The following is a 17484-nucleotide window of genomic DNA, read 5'->3' as shown; positions in this document are numbered from 1 at the left end:
CGACGCGTCACTTCGGCTTTCTCTGTGGCCAGCGTTTTTTGGGAGGACATGGATCTAAATTCACAGCCTGCCTCTGGATCCCTCTTCTTATCAGCGGGTTGGATCCAGACCGATTTTTCTGCCAGCGCAAGGACTTCTGCCTTGAAGGACAGCTTTCCTGCCTCCCCCTTCCCATGGCAGCCACGTATTCCCCCTTAACTCTTGTTCCTGGGGAGGAGAGAACCCCAGGAGCACGATTGGGGGAGGGCATTTCGGGCTGCCATGAAAATCACAGAAGTGGGAAAATCTTGATCGAAGGGCGGACGTCCCTGAGCCCGCAGGAACATGTCATCTGGATCTAAGCCTACCTTTTGGGAGCCAGCATGGTGTAGTGGTTAAGAGCAGTGGTTTGGAGCGGTGGACTCTAATCTGGAGAACCAGGTTTGATTTTCCACTCCTACACGTGAGCAGCGGATGCTGATCTGGCGAACCGGGTTGGTTTCCCCCCTCCTCCACATGAAGCCAGCTGGGTGACCCTGGGCTAGTCACAGCTCTCTTAGAACACTCTCAGCCCCACCTACCTCACAGGGTGTCTATTGTGGGGAGGGGAAGGGAAGGAGATCATAAGCCGGTTTGATTCTTCCTTAAGTGGTAGAGAAAGTTGGCATTTCAAAATCAGCTCGTCTTCTTCTTCTTCTGGGAGAAGAGCTTCTTGTAATAAGGGGTAGAAAGTCAAGTATGCTTTGCTGATTTCTGGTTGTAGAAAGCTGATGGAAAGATGTTGGAGCCGTGAGTGGAAGGGAACGTGATTGGAGGCAGCAAAGGAGGGGAAGGGGCTAAATGCAGCATAGAACTTCTGCCTCCTATGCGTCGTTGTAGCACTGTTCGCATATTCTCACAAATACGTCCAAGGGAATAATTTGTTTTTAAAACACATGAACACATGAAGCTGCCTTGTACTGAATCAGACCATCGATCCATCAAGCCCAGTCTTGTCTAAATTTCAAATCAAATCAAATGACCTTTATTGGCATATTCAGTCTTGTCTACTCAGACTGGCAACAGCTCTCCAGGGTCTCAGGCAGAGAAGATCGTTCACATCATCTACTTGCCTAGTCCCTTTAACTGGAGATGCTGGGGATTGAACCTGGGACCTTCTGCCTGCCAAGCGGATGCTCTACCACTGAGCCACAGCCCCTCCCCCAAAACAAAAGGCTACCCAATCCAAATTCTGTAGTCAGTCCTTTCTCTCATCCTCAGTTTGTCAGATGTTATAAGTGGAATCGCCCTGGCTGCATTCTTTTTACCGAAGGCCCAGAAGCCAAGGTTTTATTTTGGTGGGAATCAATAAAGCCCCTTGGATTGTGGACTCACTAAGGAAGGGGTGCCAAACATAAAGCCTGTGGGCTGGATTCAGCCCCTTGAGAGCTCTTATCCAGCCACCCCACTCCCAGTTTCAATTGGGGCTGGCAAGGCATGGCCCGGCCTGACCAAGTGACGTTTATGTCATTTCCGGCCCTCGTAACAATCACGTTCGACACGCCTGCTCTAAGGATCTGGCCCAGGGAGGGGGAAGGCTTGTGGTCTTCGAAAGTAAAACCAGAGAGCTTCCCTTTTCAAAGAGCCAACATGGTGTAGTGGTTAAGAGCGGTGGTTTGAAGTGGTAGACTCTAATCTGGAGAACCGGGGTTGATTCCCCACTCCTCCACATGAGCAGCGGATGCTAATCCAGTGAACATAAGAACATAAGAAAGGCCCTGCTGGATCAGACCAAGGCCCATCAAGTCCAGCAGTCTGTTCACACAGTGGCCAACCAGGTGCCTCTAGGAAGCCACAAACAAGACGACTGCAGCAGCACCATCCTGGCTGTGTTCCACCGCACCCAAAATAATAGGCATGCTCCTCTGATACTAGAGAGAACAGGTATGCAGCATGACCAGCATCCATTCCAACTAATAGCCATGAATACCCCTTTCCTCCATGAACATGTCCACTTCCCTCTTAAAGCCCTCCAAGCTGGCAGCCATCACCACATCCTGGGGCAGGGAGTTCCACAATTTAATTATGCATTGTGTGAAAATTATGCATTGTTGACATCTTGATTGAGCTATCCACTCCCACCCCAAGATTCCTTTCTTGGTCTGTCACTGCCAGCACAGATCCCATCAGTGTATATGTGAAGTTGGGATTTTTTGCCCCAATATGCATCACTTTACACTTTCTCACATTGAAACTCATTTGCCATTTTAATGCCCATTCTTCCAGTATGCAGAGATCCTTCTGGAGCTCTTCACAGTCCGATTTTGTTTTAACCACCCTAAATAATTTGGTGTCATCTGCAAACTTGGCTACTTCACTGTTTAACCCCAACTCCAGGTCATTGATGAACAGGTTGAAAAGCACCGGTCCCAACACAGATCCCTGAGGCACCCCACTGCTCACATCCCGCCATTGTGAACTGGGTTGGTTTCCCCACTCCTCCACATGAAGCCAGCTGGGTGACCTTGGGCTAGTCACAGCTCTCTCAGCCCCACCGACCTCACAGGGTGTCTGTTGTGGGGCGGGGAAAGGAAGGTGATTCTAAGCCGGTTTGATTCTTCCTTAAGTGGTAGAGAAAGTCAGCATATGAAAACCAACTCCTCTTCTTTTTTAACATTCAAAGTCCTACCTGATCACAAAGCCATTTTCTTCTCCTGTGACTGTTTTCTTAGCCAAGCCTATAAACCGGATGGAGGCCACCACAAGCCCCTTGATTGCCAGGGTCGGCATGACGGAGAAGATCTTGGTGGCCACTTGCGTCTCCTCCAACGGGAAGCCCCCCAGCACTGTGACGTGGGACACCAAGCTGAAAGGCGAGGCAGAGTTCCAGGAGATCCGCAACAGCAACGGCACCATCACGGTGATCAGCCGGTACCGCCTGCTGCCCAGTCGGGAGGCCCATCGGCAACAGCTCACCTGCGTGGTCAATTACCAGGTGGATCGTTTCACCGACAGCATGACCCTCAACGTGCTGTGTAAGTTGGTGGTACGGGGAGGCTGTGGGGAAGACCCTGGGCACAGTAGAGATTTATCCTGTGATGGATGAGATGGAGAAGGTAGATGGAGAGAACTTTCCTTCCTCTCACACTGCTGGACTTCAGAGATATCTAATGAACCAACGGGTTGAAATTAAATCAAAAGAGTTTCCATCTAACATTAGGAAGAAGTTTCTAACAGTCAGAGCAGTTCCTCAATGGAAAAGGCTTCCTTGGGAGGTGGTAAGTGCTCCTTTCCTGGAGGTTTTTAAGCAGAGGCTAGATGGCCATCTGTCAGCAATGCTGATTCTATGACCTTAGGCAGATCATGAGAGGGAGGGCACCTTGGCCATCTTCTGGGCATGGAGTAGGGGTCACTGGGGGTGTGGGGGAGAGGTAGTTTGGAATTTCCTGCATTGTGCAGGGAGTTGGACTAGATGACCCTGGTTGTCCCTTCCAACTCTATGATTCTGTGAAGTTGATGGACAGTAGTTTCAGGCCTTTAAGCTTAAGTTGAGATTCAGAAGACCTGGAGCTGATTCCAGTGCATTTGTTTTCTGATGTTCTTGGAAGGAGATGTGGGGTCCAGGGTGTTTGGGCAGGAGAGGTCTGTGATCGTGAGCAGCAGATAAGGGTCTAATCTCTGGCTCACAGATCTCCCATGCAAAAATGCAAGTTTGCATTCAGACGGAATATTTTTCAGATAAATTTTCCATAGTGGGCAAAAGTGTGAGATTGGGCCCTGCTACAGAAGTGACTGTTCCCCTGCACCATCATGTACTAATTGGTCTTGGAAATAAAAATAAATATGGACTTTTAAAAAAAGATTACTATCTTTTTACACAACTAGTAATTATCTTGTGTATACTATCAGAAGCAGTAGCAGTGGCCATAAAATTGGGTTGCTTGCATAGGGGTGTAGATAGATTAAGAACATTAGGGCCCTGTGGCCACACTACGTTGGTGGAGGATAGGTCCATCAATGTCAACTAGCTATGGTGGCCACGTGGAACCTGCATGTTCATAGGGGGGTAAAAGGTAAAGGTCCCCTGTGCAAGCACCGGGTCATTCCTGACCCATGGGGTGACGTCACATCCCGACGTTTACTAGGCAGACATTTGTTTACGGGGTGGTTTGCCAGTGCCTTCCCCAATCATCTTCCCTTTACCCCCAGCAAACTGGGTACACATTTTACCGACCTCAGAAGGATGGAAGGCTGAGTCAACCTTGAGCAGGCTACCTGAAACCAACTTCCGTCGGGATCGAACTCAGGTCGTGAGCAGAGCTTGGACTGCAGTACTGCAGCTTACCACTCTGCGCCAAGGGGCTCCTTCATAGGGGGAGAAACCTGTGAATTCCAGTGTTTGGGGCAAGAACAGGGAGGATCCTTTATGCCCTATCTTCTGGCCATGTTTGAGACTTGCTGCTGGACTAGATGAACCACTCGTCTGATCCAGTTGCTGAGGAGACCATGACATGGGCAGGCTTTGGTCTCCATGGCTTGCTTGTGAGTCTCCTGGGGCGTTAATTACTGACTCAATTTTTCTGCTTTTCTCCCCAATGGGGGCTCAAAGGACTTACCTCATTCTCCTCTCCTCCATTTTATCCTCACAACAACCCTATGAGGTAGGCAAGGTTGGGAGCTTGGCCCACGGTCACCCATGACAGAGTGGGGATTTGAACCTGGGTTTCCCAGATCATAGCCTGACACTTGAACCACTATACCATGGTGGGTGTTTAGGGGAGGGGCGGCTTTGGCTTCTGTGCCCTGCTTGTGGGCCACCCAGAGCACCTGGTTGGCCATTGTAGGGAACAGGATGCTGGTGTAGAAGGACCACTAGTCTGATCCTAGCAGGGCTTTTCTTAGGAACCAAGGCAGTCCAGCTTGAATCGTGATGCTCCATGGTTTTCTTCTTAATCCACTTCCATCTGTCCCTTCTGCACTCACTCTGTCCGATTGCCTTCTCCATTCCCATCTTTCCTTTTTCTCCCCACCTTTCCCTTCTGGTATCCACCTGCCCTTCCTGACTCTCTCCCATCCTGCCTTCCCTCTTACAGACGAGCCTGAAGTGAAAATTGACGGTTTTGACGGCAACTGGTACCTCAACCGGAAGGATGTCAAGCTGACGTGCATCTCAGATGCCAACCCTCCACCTACCCAGTACCAATGGAGGCTGTAAGTACCTGCGTGTGCCGTCCTTGCTAGGGCTATTGAAAAAAAAATTCGGTAAAATTAGGATTTGGCAAAATTCGGCCCGTTTTTATTCGGGAAATGCTGAAGTCCGAACTCCCCCTATTCGGATTCGTGGAATTCGGCATGAAATTCGGCGTTCCCGAATAAATTCAGCCGAATAAAGCCGTTTAAAGCACATTCACTGCTTTCCGTGGCTCCGGGGGGGCATTTTTGGAGTTAGAGGTCCCAAACGTTCAGTGTAGCTTGAGGGGACCCTTCTTGCAAGAACCCCCAAATTTGGTGCAGATTGGGTCAGGGGGTCCCGAGTTATGGGGTGTGGAAGGGGTCCCCCCTCCGCCCATTGGAATGAATAGAATAGACCTTTTGGAGTTTGCAAACCATGCAAAGCAACACGCAACCTTTGGAGTTTGCAAACCATGGAAAGGAACAGAGGCACGCTAGCTATGCATATGCATAGACTCACGCCACACTGTCGCACTCAACTCCAGGCGAGGGTGGCAACGGGCAGAAAAAGCAGAACGCACACTCCCCCAGAGGCGAGCGGGCACCCCCCCGGCAGAACAGGCAAAGCCCCCCCCAAAAAAACCAGAACGGCTCGGCTCAACCCCAAACAAACGAACCAAGGAGGAGGCGGAGCGGTTGCCGAGCGAAGGGAGACTCACGCCACACCGCCACACTCAACTCCAGGTGAGAGTGGCAATGGGCAGAAAAAGCAGAACTCACACTCCCGCAGAGGCGAGCGGGCACCCCCCCGACAGAGCAGGCAAAAGCCCCCTTTGGCTTCCCCCCCCCAACCACAGAATCTGCTTTCCCCACACACACACACACACACACGAGAACAGGTATAGAGAAAAGCCCCCAAAATCAAACTGGATGTCTTCCAGCAGGAGCAGGGAGGAGAAGTAAATCCAATCCTATTCCAGCAAGCAGCAGCAGCTCAGCTCAGCTCAGGATCTCTCAGGAGCAGCAGCAAGCCAAGCAGTACCACCAAAATGGAAGGAATACAGGGATGGGACTGGACGGGAGTTTTTATACTCTTCTCGCCTATTCAAAAGGGAGAATCCCTGCTCTGATTGGCCAGAAGAAGACCCAGCTTGGCCGTCATTGGCCGCGGGAGAATACCGATTCGGGGATGCCGAATTTGCCCGAATTTATTTGGCGTCCGCCTGAACTCGCCGAATTTGGCTCGTCGTTTTCCCGCCTTTTTTTACTTTGGCTCTATCCGAACTGGAAACCGCCAAATCGGGGAAAAATTGGCTGTTTTTCAGTTCAGATGGAACCAAATCGACAGCCCTAGTCCTTGCCTTGGGCCGTGGGTTGCCTGCAGTCATGGTTGGAAAAGTCATCCTTGGGCAGGAGCAGAAGGGGCTGGGGGAAGGCTCCACTTGCTGGCAGGGCCTCACAGTGGCCCCCAAAGCTTGCATAACTGGGGACCGGTTCTTACTCGTTTGTGGCTTCCTAGAGGCGCCTGGTTGGCCACTGTGTGAACAGACTGCTGGACTTGATGGGCCTTGGTCTGATCCAGTAGGGCCTTTCTTATGTTCTTATGGGACTGGACCAAACCATGGTGTATGATAAAGGTCCCAGGGTCAGTCTCATAGTTAAAGGCTCTTGATGGGAGAAAGGGTTGTCAAGTTGCATCTGACTTACATCAGCCCCATGGAATTTCAAGGCAAGAGCCAAATAAAGGTGGTTTGCCATTGCCTGCCTCTGTGTAGTGACCCTACGTTTCATTGGTGGTTTCCCATCCAAATACTAACCAGGGCCGACCCTGCTTAGCTTCTGATATTTGATGAGATCAGGCCAATCTGAGCCATCCAGGTCAAGGCATGAGATGAACAGAGGTGATATGCCATTGCCTCTGCCTAGCAACTCTGGACTTCCTTGATCTCCCATCCAAGTGCTAACCAAGGTCGACCCTACTTAGCTTCTGAGATCTGATCAGGTTGGTTTAGCCTCGGCTCTTAGAAAAGCCAGTCAGGGTAAACAGTGTTGAGCTTGATATACCCCATAGTCTGACACAGTATTCACATGTGTCCATTGGGTCTTCGGCATCTCCCAAAAGGAACTCGGGTAGCAGATGTGGGGAAATATCTTCCTCTGTGTTTGTCAATGGAGAGCCAGTGCTGGTCAGAGGAGACAGTAGCCAGCTAGAGGGGTCAGTGGCCTGCCTCTGTATATGGTAGCTTCAAACGCTTTCTCCTTTTAAAAAATGCCTCCTCTGCCACCTAATTTAACAACTGGATTCTGTGTTGAGAACATTTTTTTCCACCCCAGTGAGCATCCCCAGTTGGCCCTCCAGAGGTTTCAAAGTGTGTGTGTGTTTGCTTGCACACTTCCAGGCAGACAGATTTCACCAGCCACTGGTGACTCACTAGCTGAATCACCTGGGACGACCCACACAGAATTTGGAGTGCAAACCTGTGGTCCAGTTCTGGGAAACAGCAGGCAAGGTGGGCAAGGCAGGCCTGTACTGTACCACTTCAGACTGCAATCTGCGAGGGCATCTTGGGCATCTTCTGGGCATGGAGTAGGGGTCACTGGGGGTGTGGGGGGAAGTAGTTGTGAATTTCCTGCATTGTGCAGGGGATTGGACTAGATGACCCTGGTGGTCCCGTCCAACTCTGTGATTCTATGAACTGGATATTTCTGCATAAAGAAGAGATTCCCTACCAGCAGAAAACTAGCTATCAGGGTGAAAGGTCCCAGCATAGCTTCTCCTTAACATGCTAGGGTTTTTTGTTTTTGTATCGGCATTTGCTTTGCTGTGATGGAGGAATGTTATCTCACACGAGTCCCTGGAGCTAAAGAGCCCAGACTTTCCTTGACCAACTGCTGTTTGTAAGCATCATAGCAGATCAGATTCATCTTGAGATCAGGAATTGACAGCAGATTGGCCCTGTGGGTGTCAGCAGACTTCCCAGGCCAGGAGGATCCTGGACCGCTGTGTGAATGTCTGCACTGCAGGGGTTTCCTTTATTTCCCTTTCTCTGATCACTCTCTGGATGATCGGCGGAACACGGACCACAATTTCAGAACCACTGTTTTAGCTGGAAGTCGATGTGTCTGCCTCACCTCTAGAGAATCTCATTTTCATCCTTCACGGGAAGCAATTCCACCTTCTGAGGATTCCAGCTTCTTGCTAAGTATGCTGAAAGGAATCAAGGCATAAGCCAAGGCTGCCGGGGAGAGGAGGATAAATGCGGATGGAACCTGGGGTGGGTCTATTGCGCTGCTTATTTTTAAATTCACACAGCCTTAAAAACGATCAGATAACTTGCGATTCATGCGAGCTTTGCCAGTGGGGAACTCGGTCTGACAGGGCCGTTGCTGGGACTTTTCTCTCTCATATCCGTGTTCCACATCAAACCCGCTTGGTTTACAGAAGAGAAAGTGGAGGGGTTTTTTGTTCCCTTGTTATCCTTCTGGTGCTGGAAATTCTACCTGCTGCCAGGATTCCTGCTTTTCTGAAAGAAAGAGAAGTCAAGACAAGACAGTGGGGATTTAAGGCATGAATTTCCTCTTCTGTTGAATAGACACAATGAATTCCAGCTTTTGCATCAAGGCACATGATAACATTATGCCAAGGAAGTTGCAGAGAGGAATGCCCAGCGTAATTATCTGGGTGTCTACCAATATGGAGAGTGCCTTTCTTCTCTTGTTCTTGGAATTAAAATCTCCCCACAGCTGAGAATATGTTTCTTTGAGACCGTCCAAGTCAACGCGACATCTAAGGCTAAGCAGTCATTGAATTTCGAGTTTCTGTTTGGCGTGGAAGCCCCTTAAACCGTTTTGGAGTATACCTTAAGTCTGCTGTTTCGAAGAAGAGATGAACAAATATACCATTTATGGATTTTTCCCCTCTCTTGAAAAGGATATCTGATAGCTATGCACTCAGATTTCTCAATCTGAGCCACGTGGAAGTCGCCAAGCTCTTTTGATATCTCTGCGAGCGACTCCGCAATTGTCTTTTTACACACACACACACACACACAGAGAGAGAGACACTCTTACCTGTGTTTGTGAAACAGAATAATACTCCTCCTGCTCTTGTCAGTGGTGCTGTGTGATTTCAGGATTTCTTGCAAGTCTCCAGCAAGGCCGTGGCCGCAAGCGTCGAGCAGAGAGACTGAACCAGTGCTTTTGCTCAACCCAGGGAGTAGCATTTCCCCCCCTTTCGTTTCTTTGTCTCGGCATCCTTCAGTGAGTGCATCTCGGCACCTGTTCCGCACCTTCGCCTCCCATTAAAGTCCGCAGCACCTCCGGCATTTCTTTCCAAGACTCTTCAAATATCAGGCTAGGAGTTTCTCCACCAGATCTGGAAGCAGATTTTCCCTTCCTCGCCACTCCCCCCATTTTGTACCGAACAATCTCGCCTATTGAAGAGTTTGGGGGAACTCACAAGCTTGCTATTTTGTGACATTTTGGTTAATCCTAGACTGAGCCCCGTGGCGCAGAGTGGTAAACTGCAGTACTGCAGTCAAAAGCTCTGCTCACAACCTGTGTTCGATCCTGATGGAAGGCCTTTTTCAGGTAGCCGGCTCAAGGTTGACTCAGCCTTCCATCCTTCCGAGGTCGGTAAAATGAGCACCCAGCTTGCTGGGGGTAAAGGGAAGACGACTGGGGAAGGCAATGGCAAACCACCCTGTAAACATAGTCTGCCTAGTAAACATCAGGATGTGACGTCACCCCATGGGTCAGGAATGACCCAGTGCTTGCACAGGAGAATACCTTTACCTTTAATTTTTAAAAAGTCTTATGCAACTGGAGGTGGTTTTTTTTGGTGGGGGGAGACTTTCCCCCCAGCTAACATTTTCAGTACTGGGGTTCATTCTTGAAAGAACAAGAGAACCTCTGAGCGTGCACAGAATCCCGTTTTCCTTGCTGTTGCACCGCTGCTCCTGTGGCGAAGTCTGTGTGAAAGTGTGTGTGGGGTGGGGGGGGGGCTTTAAGCCAGGCTGGGGCCCCTCTACCTGTCCTTATGGAAGATCACACACCCCTAACCCGGAAAGCTGCATTCTGAGCAGGTGGTCAGGAGAACATGAGACATCCCACCCCTCAAATTGCACACTGTTGGGCGCTACCGGCCTCAGCGTGTCATGCTTGTTCTGTATCCCAGCATAGCCTCTGATTTACAGCCCTGCGTGATGAACTCAGTTGACAGTAAATTCAGCCACAGCAGAACACCCTGCTCAGCGGCTTTGTAGGAAGCGGTTCCCCCCCCCCTTCTGCTGGGGTTGCAGGAGACGGTGTGTGGACTGCGGGCTATTTTGGATTTCTTCTGTAAGCGGCAGAGGTGGCTTATGCATCTCCCAGTGCATGCATTCCTCCCCCCGTCCCCGATAGCCCCCTGAATTCGCTGTCCCCGCATAAACTCGCCCTGCGGAGGCCTCTGTGGCTATTACCTGGTACGAACTAATTAAAAGGGAGGGAAGATGCTTTGGCTGGAGCCGCTAGAAACTGACAGAAGGGAATAGCACGGCGGCCTCGCTTTCCCTGCAGGCCTCTCTTCCCACAAGATTCACAGGTGAATCGAGGTCTTTGCTTATGGTAGTTTGATTGAGCGGCGGAGGCGGAGGGTGGTAGAGATGGGCGCTGCAGAGGGAAGAAGAAGAGATGGTTCTTATAAGCCACCTTTCTCTACCTTTTAAGGAGAATCAAACCGGCTTACAACCTCCTTCTCTTCCTCTCCCCACAACAGACACCTTGTGAGGGAGGTGGGGCTGAGAGAGCTTGGAGAGAACTGTGACTAGCCCAAGGTCACCCAGCTGGCTTCATGTGGAGGAGTGAGGAAACCAACCCAGTTCACTAGATTAGCGTCTGCCGCTCATGTGGAGGAGTGGAGAATCAAACCCGGTTCACAGTTCTCTCCGAACTCTCTCAGCCTCGCCTACCTCACAAGGTGTCTGTTGTGGGGAGGGAGAGGGAAGGTGATTGTAAGCCGGTTTGATTCTTCCTGAAGTGGTAGAGAAAGTTGGCATATAAAAACCAACTCTTCTTCATTTTTGAAACGACAAGGGTCTGATCCAGTAAAAGTCAGCTTCATGTGTTCATATGCTCACCTCAATTCAGTCTGGTACAAGGACAACCCTGGGGGTAGGGTGGGGGGAAGAGGAAGCAGACCCTTGAATGAGGTGTGAGAGAAGCAGATGGTTTGTTCCATGGGTGCATCTGACACCTATTTCTCACGGTGAATCTTCAAGCCAAGTTCCTATGGGTTCTACTGAGGGATCCCAGCCTCTGCAGAACTGGCTGCCATATGTAAACCAACCTGAGCACTGGTTATGGTGCGCGCACACACACACGAAGCTGCCTTCTACTGAATCAGTATTGTCTACTCAGACCGGCGGCAGCTTTCCAGGGTCTCAGGCAGAGGTCTCTCACATCACGTACTCACCTAGTCCCTTTAACTGGAGATGCCATGGATTGAACCTGGGACCTTCTGCATGCCAAGCAGATGCTCTACCACTGAGCATTAAGAATGGCACCCAAAACTGGAGGGTCGAATGAAAAAGGCAGAGATGGTGGAGGTGAGCTTGGGACTAGGAGATGCCACCAGGGCACATGACGGGCCTTTGGCAGCCAAAGAGAAGGCCTGGCTCAGTCTTTGTCAGGTTATCCAATAATAATAATAATTGCAAGAAAATAGGGCAGGTCTTTTTCTATACCTGCTCGCCTATGGTGAGTGGAGATTTTCCTCTAGGTGACCAGGCTTTACAAAGTGGGTTCTTGTTTTCCTGTGGGCTTTTGTCTACTTTTTTTTTCCTTTTGGCAAGGATTGTGTTGGATACTCTCGGCACCTCAGAACGGGGCTTCGCACCCTCCCTTCCATGGCCCAGCGTTCTACATTAACATTTCCCCCTTTCCTTTCTCAATAATGCATTCACTTGATTGATGGGATTGGTGGGGCTTGGCTTGAGCTACTGAGATTTCTATTACCTTTCAGCTGTTGCCAAAAGAGAGACTTTTTTAAATGCACTTATTCACGGGCACAACCAAAATGCTAATTATTTCCCGTTATTTATCATTAATGACTTACGGCGAGTGCATATTCTCAAGGAAGTGGAAAATGGCTTTTCGCGTTTTAATTGTAAAGGTGCCCTACACTGAGCCAGAACATTGGTCCATTAGACTAGCATTGTCTCCATTGACTGACAGCACATTCCTAGAACGAGAAAGGTCTTCTTCAGTCTTGCTATTGAAGACCCTTTGCACGGGAGGTGCCAGGCTTTGGGACCTGGGCTTATTTTATTTGATTGTTTCATCTTAAATAATTGTGTGAACCAAGGAGCTATATCATTATTGGCCTGGGCATGCAGGATTTCTTGTGTGCTTGCCCGTGATTTTCCAAAACATTTTGAGGTTGGTACACAGATGAGCTACTTCCATTTTATTCCATTTATTCCATTTATTATTTAGCCTAGCCTGATTTCATCAGAGCCTGGAAGCTAAACAAGGTTGGCCACGGTCAGTACTTGGATGGGAGACCACCAAGGAAGACTGGGGCTGCTATGCAGAGAAAGGCAATGGCAAACCCTCTCTGTTCTTGCTTTGAAAACCCCATGAGGTGGAACTTAAAGGGGTCGCCATGAGTTGGTTGCGACTCGACAACACTCTTTATTTATTATCTCTTTACTTCTTGATCTGTTAGAACACGTTGTTGGAACTGATGGTGTCAGCAAATGCGTTGCATACTTTCCACGCAAATTGAATTCCTTGTTTCAGCTATGATATTGAGCAGGAATTGGCACCAGCTGCAGCCAGGGATGTGTGGGGTAGAAACATTTCTGCAGGAATGTTTCCGGTGCTTTATTTTTCCGTAGGAAATTTTCCCTTTCTAAAGATGCATTTCCCTTTCTAAAGATAAAATTAGTAAGAACAAATGGATGTCATTGGCAAGACGGTATTTGGCAAGCGTGGCAGTTTCAAAGTTGTAAAGAATGCTCTTCAAATGTCTATTCCTAGGACCTGGGTAAATTATTGATTGGAGTGTGTGGGGGGGAGGGGAGGGATAAAACCACAAGTACGTATAACACTGCAGATAAAATCAATGTATGAATTAACCTGATAGGCTGTGCTGTAAAATTAAAACCAAAGATTAAATTCATTTTTATATGTCTCCTCTCACGGGGTGGAAGAGATCTGATATGGAAAATCTGATATGGAACAGGCAATTGCAAATGATGAGGAGCCCAAGGAAAGTGTTATATTGTGTTGAAATAGATGAGTAGTCCTCCATATCCACCAGGCATCATGGGAGTGTGCTAAAATTAGCATGTCAACAGATTTTCATGCCTTCCGTTGTCCCCCCCCCCTTTCAATTTAAACAGTGTAAGGGAAGCACATGGTAAATTGTCTTTAAATTTTTACTAGGATTTTACAGCTATCCCGTAAAAGTAATTTCCACATTAAGCTCTGAATTTTGTTTCAACCACGCTTGATTTATCTCCTGATCAAATTTTCAGCTCAAGTATTTGTCCTTGTTAAGACATACTATTGACATGGGGCGCTGTTAATTTTGTTTACTACATGTAAGTTAAAAGAAACGCGCTAAATCACATTGTGCTCTATTTATAGCATGGCATATTTTCCCCCAGAAAGTGTTCATTTTCTTTAAAAAAAAAATTCTGGAAAGCCCGTATCACTGTAGCATCCTGAGAACCTGCCGATTATGAGAAAAAAACAAATTTTGACCTCCCAAAGTGGAAGTGTGTGAGCCCGTATCTAGAGACATCTCTAAAGCCAGAAAAGTGAGATAGGGAGAAGAACATAAGAACATAAGAAAGGCCATGCTGGATCAGACCAAGGCCCATCAAGTCCAGCAGTCTGTTCACACAGTGGACAACCAGGTGCCTCTAGGAAGCCCACAAGCAAGACGACTGCAGCAGCATTGTCCTGCCTGTGTTCCACAGCACCCGATATAATAGGCATGCTGCTCTGATACTGGAGAGAATAGGTATGCATCATGACTGGTATCCATTTGACTAGTAGCCATGGATAGCCCTATCCTCCATGAACATGTCCACTCCCCTCTTAAAGCCTTCCAAGTTGGCAGCAATCACCACATCCTGGGGCAGGGAGTTCCACCGTTTAACTATGCGTTGTGTGAAGAAATACTTCCTTTTATCCGTTTTTAATCTCTTATTCTCCAGCTTCAGCAGATGACCCCACATTCTAGTATTATGAGAGGGGGAGAAAAGCTTCTCCCTGTCCACTCTCTCCAAATCATGCATAATTTTATAGACCTCTATCATGTCTCTCCTCAGCTGCCTTCTTTCCAAGCTAAACAGCCCCAAGTGTTTTAACTGCTCCTCATAGGGCAGTTGCTGTAGTCCCTCAATCATTTTGGTTGCTCTTTTCTGCACTTTCTCAAGCTCTGCAATATCCTTTTTTAGGTGTGGTGCCCAGAACTGTACACAGTATTCCAAGTGTGGTCTCACCATAGATTTGTACAAGGGCAGTATGATAGCAGCAGTTTTATTCTCTAGACAGAACAGACAGAATTTTCAATCTTCAGGGAGCTTCAGTTTCTCAGGTGGGAGGTTTATTTCTTGGTTGTTGGTTTGTTTACGCACTTTATTACTCTTGCTATTCTTCCTGAGCTTACAAAAATATCTAAATATAATTGAAATAAGCAGCAATTTAAACAAACAAAATGCAATTTAAACCAAGAAAGAAGCCAAACAAACAAAGGACATGGCCACTTCCTGAGCGGGTTCTCGGTCCTCTGGAATTTCTCATACAACTGCCACAGGTTGTGAGCGGAGATCCCTTTGGCTTCCACCTCTGGCCATGCCCAGGCACTTATACCTGCAGACAGGAAGGAGACAGACACTCATCTAGATGCTAGATGCAGCTGGGAATATTTTAATGATCAGCTTTGTTCTTCTTGGCCCAGCATAAATTATGCAGAACAAATTATGCAAACCATAGTTTTATGCAGATACTTTTATTTGCATGAACCCAGGTTGCTTGATTCAGACTCTCAGGGTGCAGAATGCAGGGTTGTCTTCTTGAGGCTATTTTTCCCCTGCCCTTCAAGCCACAAGGATGCTTCTCTTGCTTGAGGAAAAAAGGGGCCAAGTCCATCTTAGAGAGAGAGCATTTCCATTGTATGCCGGAGGTCGTGGGTTCAATCCCCAGCGCTTCCAGTGAAAGGATCTCAGTCCCCTGCTCAGTTTTCCCTAAAACAAAAGTCATCACAAAAGTTCAAAACTGGCAGGTCTTTTATTAATCCAGCCTATAAAATCTCAGTGTTTCAACATGAATTATCCCTCATATATCAGTTAAAAAGGACCTCAAGCGGTGGCCGGCGTTGGGACGGAAACCTTTCTCTGACTGAAACCTTGGGGAGCTGTGACCAGTCCCAGGAAACTCCGCTAAGCTGGATGGACCAGTGGTCAGACTTGGGACAGACTTTGAGTTAACAGTGACAAATGTGTGGGCTTTAACGTGAACACGCACATGAACACACATCACGTACTTTTCGCATGATCAGGCCAGATCTGGATCTAGCACAGAAGTGTTCCCTCTCATTTGGCCTATGCATAAAACAACTTCACATGCTCATAGGCAGGGGCTCGAAAGGGGATGAAGACTGGGGGAGTTACTGCACTTTGTATTCCCAGCGATGTATTAAGAGTTTGAAAATATTACAAAAAACATCGCTTTAAAGGAGTTTTTGGATACCCCGGCTAATAAATGGTTGGAAGACGTCTTCACAGCTAAAGGGGCCAAACAAAGTGTGAACACTATTTTTTATAACGTTTTCAAATTCTTAATACATCGGTGGGAATATATAGAAAGTGTGAACAGTATTTTTTATAACATTTTCCAACTCTTAACACATCGCTGGGAATACAAGTGCGGTAACCCCCTGGAATGAGAAACTTCATCTCTACCATGTCTGGGTGTAATTCTCTTCTCTGGGATGGGACACTAAAGGAACCAGTAGACGCTTGAGAGAGAGCTTGCTGGCTGTGGAAGAGAGTGGTTAAGAGCGGTGGTTTGGAGCGGTGGACTCTGATCTGGAAAATCCAGTTTGATTCCCCACTCCTCCACGTGAGTGGCAAACACTAATCTGGTGAACTGAGTTGGTTTCCCCACTCCTCCATGTGAAGCCAGCTGGGTGACCTTGGGCTGGTCACAGCTCTCTTTGAGCTCTTTCAGCCCCACCTACTTCACAGAGTGTCTGTTGAGGGGAGGGGAAGGGAAGGTGATTATAAGCCGGTTTGCTTCTTCCTTAAGTGGTAGAGAAAGTCGGCATATAAAACCGGCTCTTCTTCTTCTTCAAAATGACGAAGGGAGCGTTGACTCTCGAAAGCTCATTCCCTGAAAATCTTGTCGGTGTCTAAGGTGCTCCGGGACTCTAATCGAGCTCTTCTACTGCAGACCAACATGACCCCCACCTGAGACTAACTGTGTGTTTTCTCTCTGGGGGCAGATTGAACGGGTCGCTCCCCGAAAACGTGGAGGTCCAGAACAGCACGTTGTTCTTCAAAGGCCAGGTCACCTACAGCCTGGCGGGGACGTACATCTGTGAGGCCACCAACACGATCGGCACGCGCTCCGGCGTGGTCGAAGTCAATGTCACAGGTAGGAATGGAGAAACAGTTTGAGAGATTGCAGGGCGGGTCGAGCTTAGCGAAGTGGCGCACAGTTTTTAAATTTTTGCTGTCTCCCTGTCGCTTGCGGGGCTTTTCCTTCCTCATGGGGAGAAACTAGTGTGTGTGTGGGGAGGGGGCTCTGCTGATACCTCCTGCCATGTTCAAAAGCGCATTGTTCTGTCCCACCGGTGTGTGTGTGTGGGGGGGCTGTCACTTCTCCTCTCTTGCGCTTTCGTCCTTCCGTTCATGAAAATTCTGTTCCGTTTGGCTCCCCCCTCGTTTTCCTTTCCGCATCTGGTTCAGAGCAAGACATGAAAAAATATGTTTCAAGTTGGCCTGTGTGTAGGGTTGCCAAGTGCCAGGTGGTGGTGGGCAAACCCCCGCCAATCCACCTGGCTGCCCGCCGACCAGCTGAGGGTCGGCGGGCAACGCATGCCCGTGCTCCTGCCCGCGGCACCATGACACTTTTGATTTACACCCAGAAGCACCGCATCGCAAGAGGCCGTTTACCACTCAAACTCCCAGTTTGAGTGGTAAAAGGCCTCTTGCAATGCGGCACTTCCAGCTGTAAACCGGATGTGATGCAATTGCGTCGGCATGGCTGCGCGCACGATCTCGCCTAACCTCCACCCCAAAAACCTCCCGCCGGAGGAGAGGGGGGACCCCGCAAGCCTACCTGAGTGTGGAGAGA

The 17484-nt window shown here is 48.7% G+C and overlaps 1 protein-coding gene across 1 annotated transcript in view; it reads left to right on the top strand.

The window, feature by feature from the left end:
- Positions 1-17484, top strand: part of LOC130487366 (nectin-1-like) — a 152804-nt gene that overhangs the window by 118440 nt on the left and 16880 nt on the right. Inside the window, exons 3-5 of the mRNA XM_056860858.1 lie at positions 2691-2993; positions 5052-5169; positions 16631-16782. Coding sequence (XP_056716836.1) covers positions 2691-2993; positions 5052-5169; positions 16631-16782 — 573 coding nt within the window. The remainder of the gene's footprint in view (positions 1-2690; positions 2994-5051; positions 5170-16630; positions 16783-17484) is intronic.

This window comes from Euleptes europaea, chromosome 14 (assembly GCF_029931775.1).
Source record: "Euleptes europaea isolate rEulEur1 chromosome 14, rEulEur1.hap1, whole genome shotgun sequence".
NCBI lineage: Eukaryota > Metazoa > Chordata > Lepidosauria > Squamata > Sphaerodactylidae > Euleptes > Euleptes europaea.
This window is presented reverse-complemented; position numbering and strand designations above follow the sequence as displayed.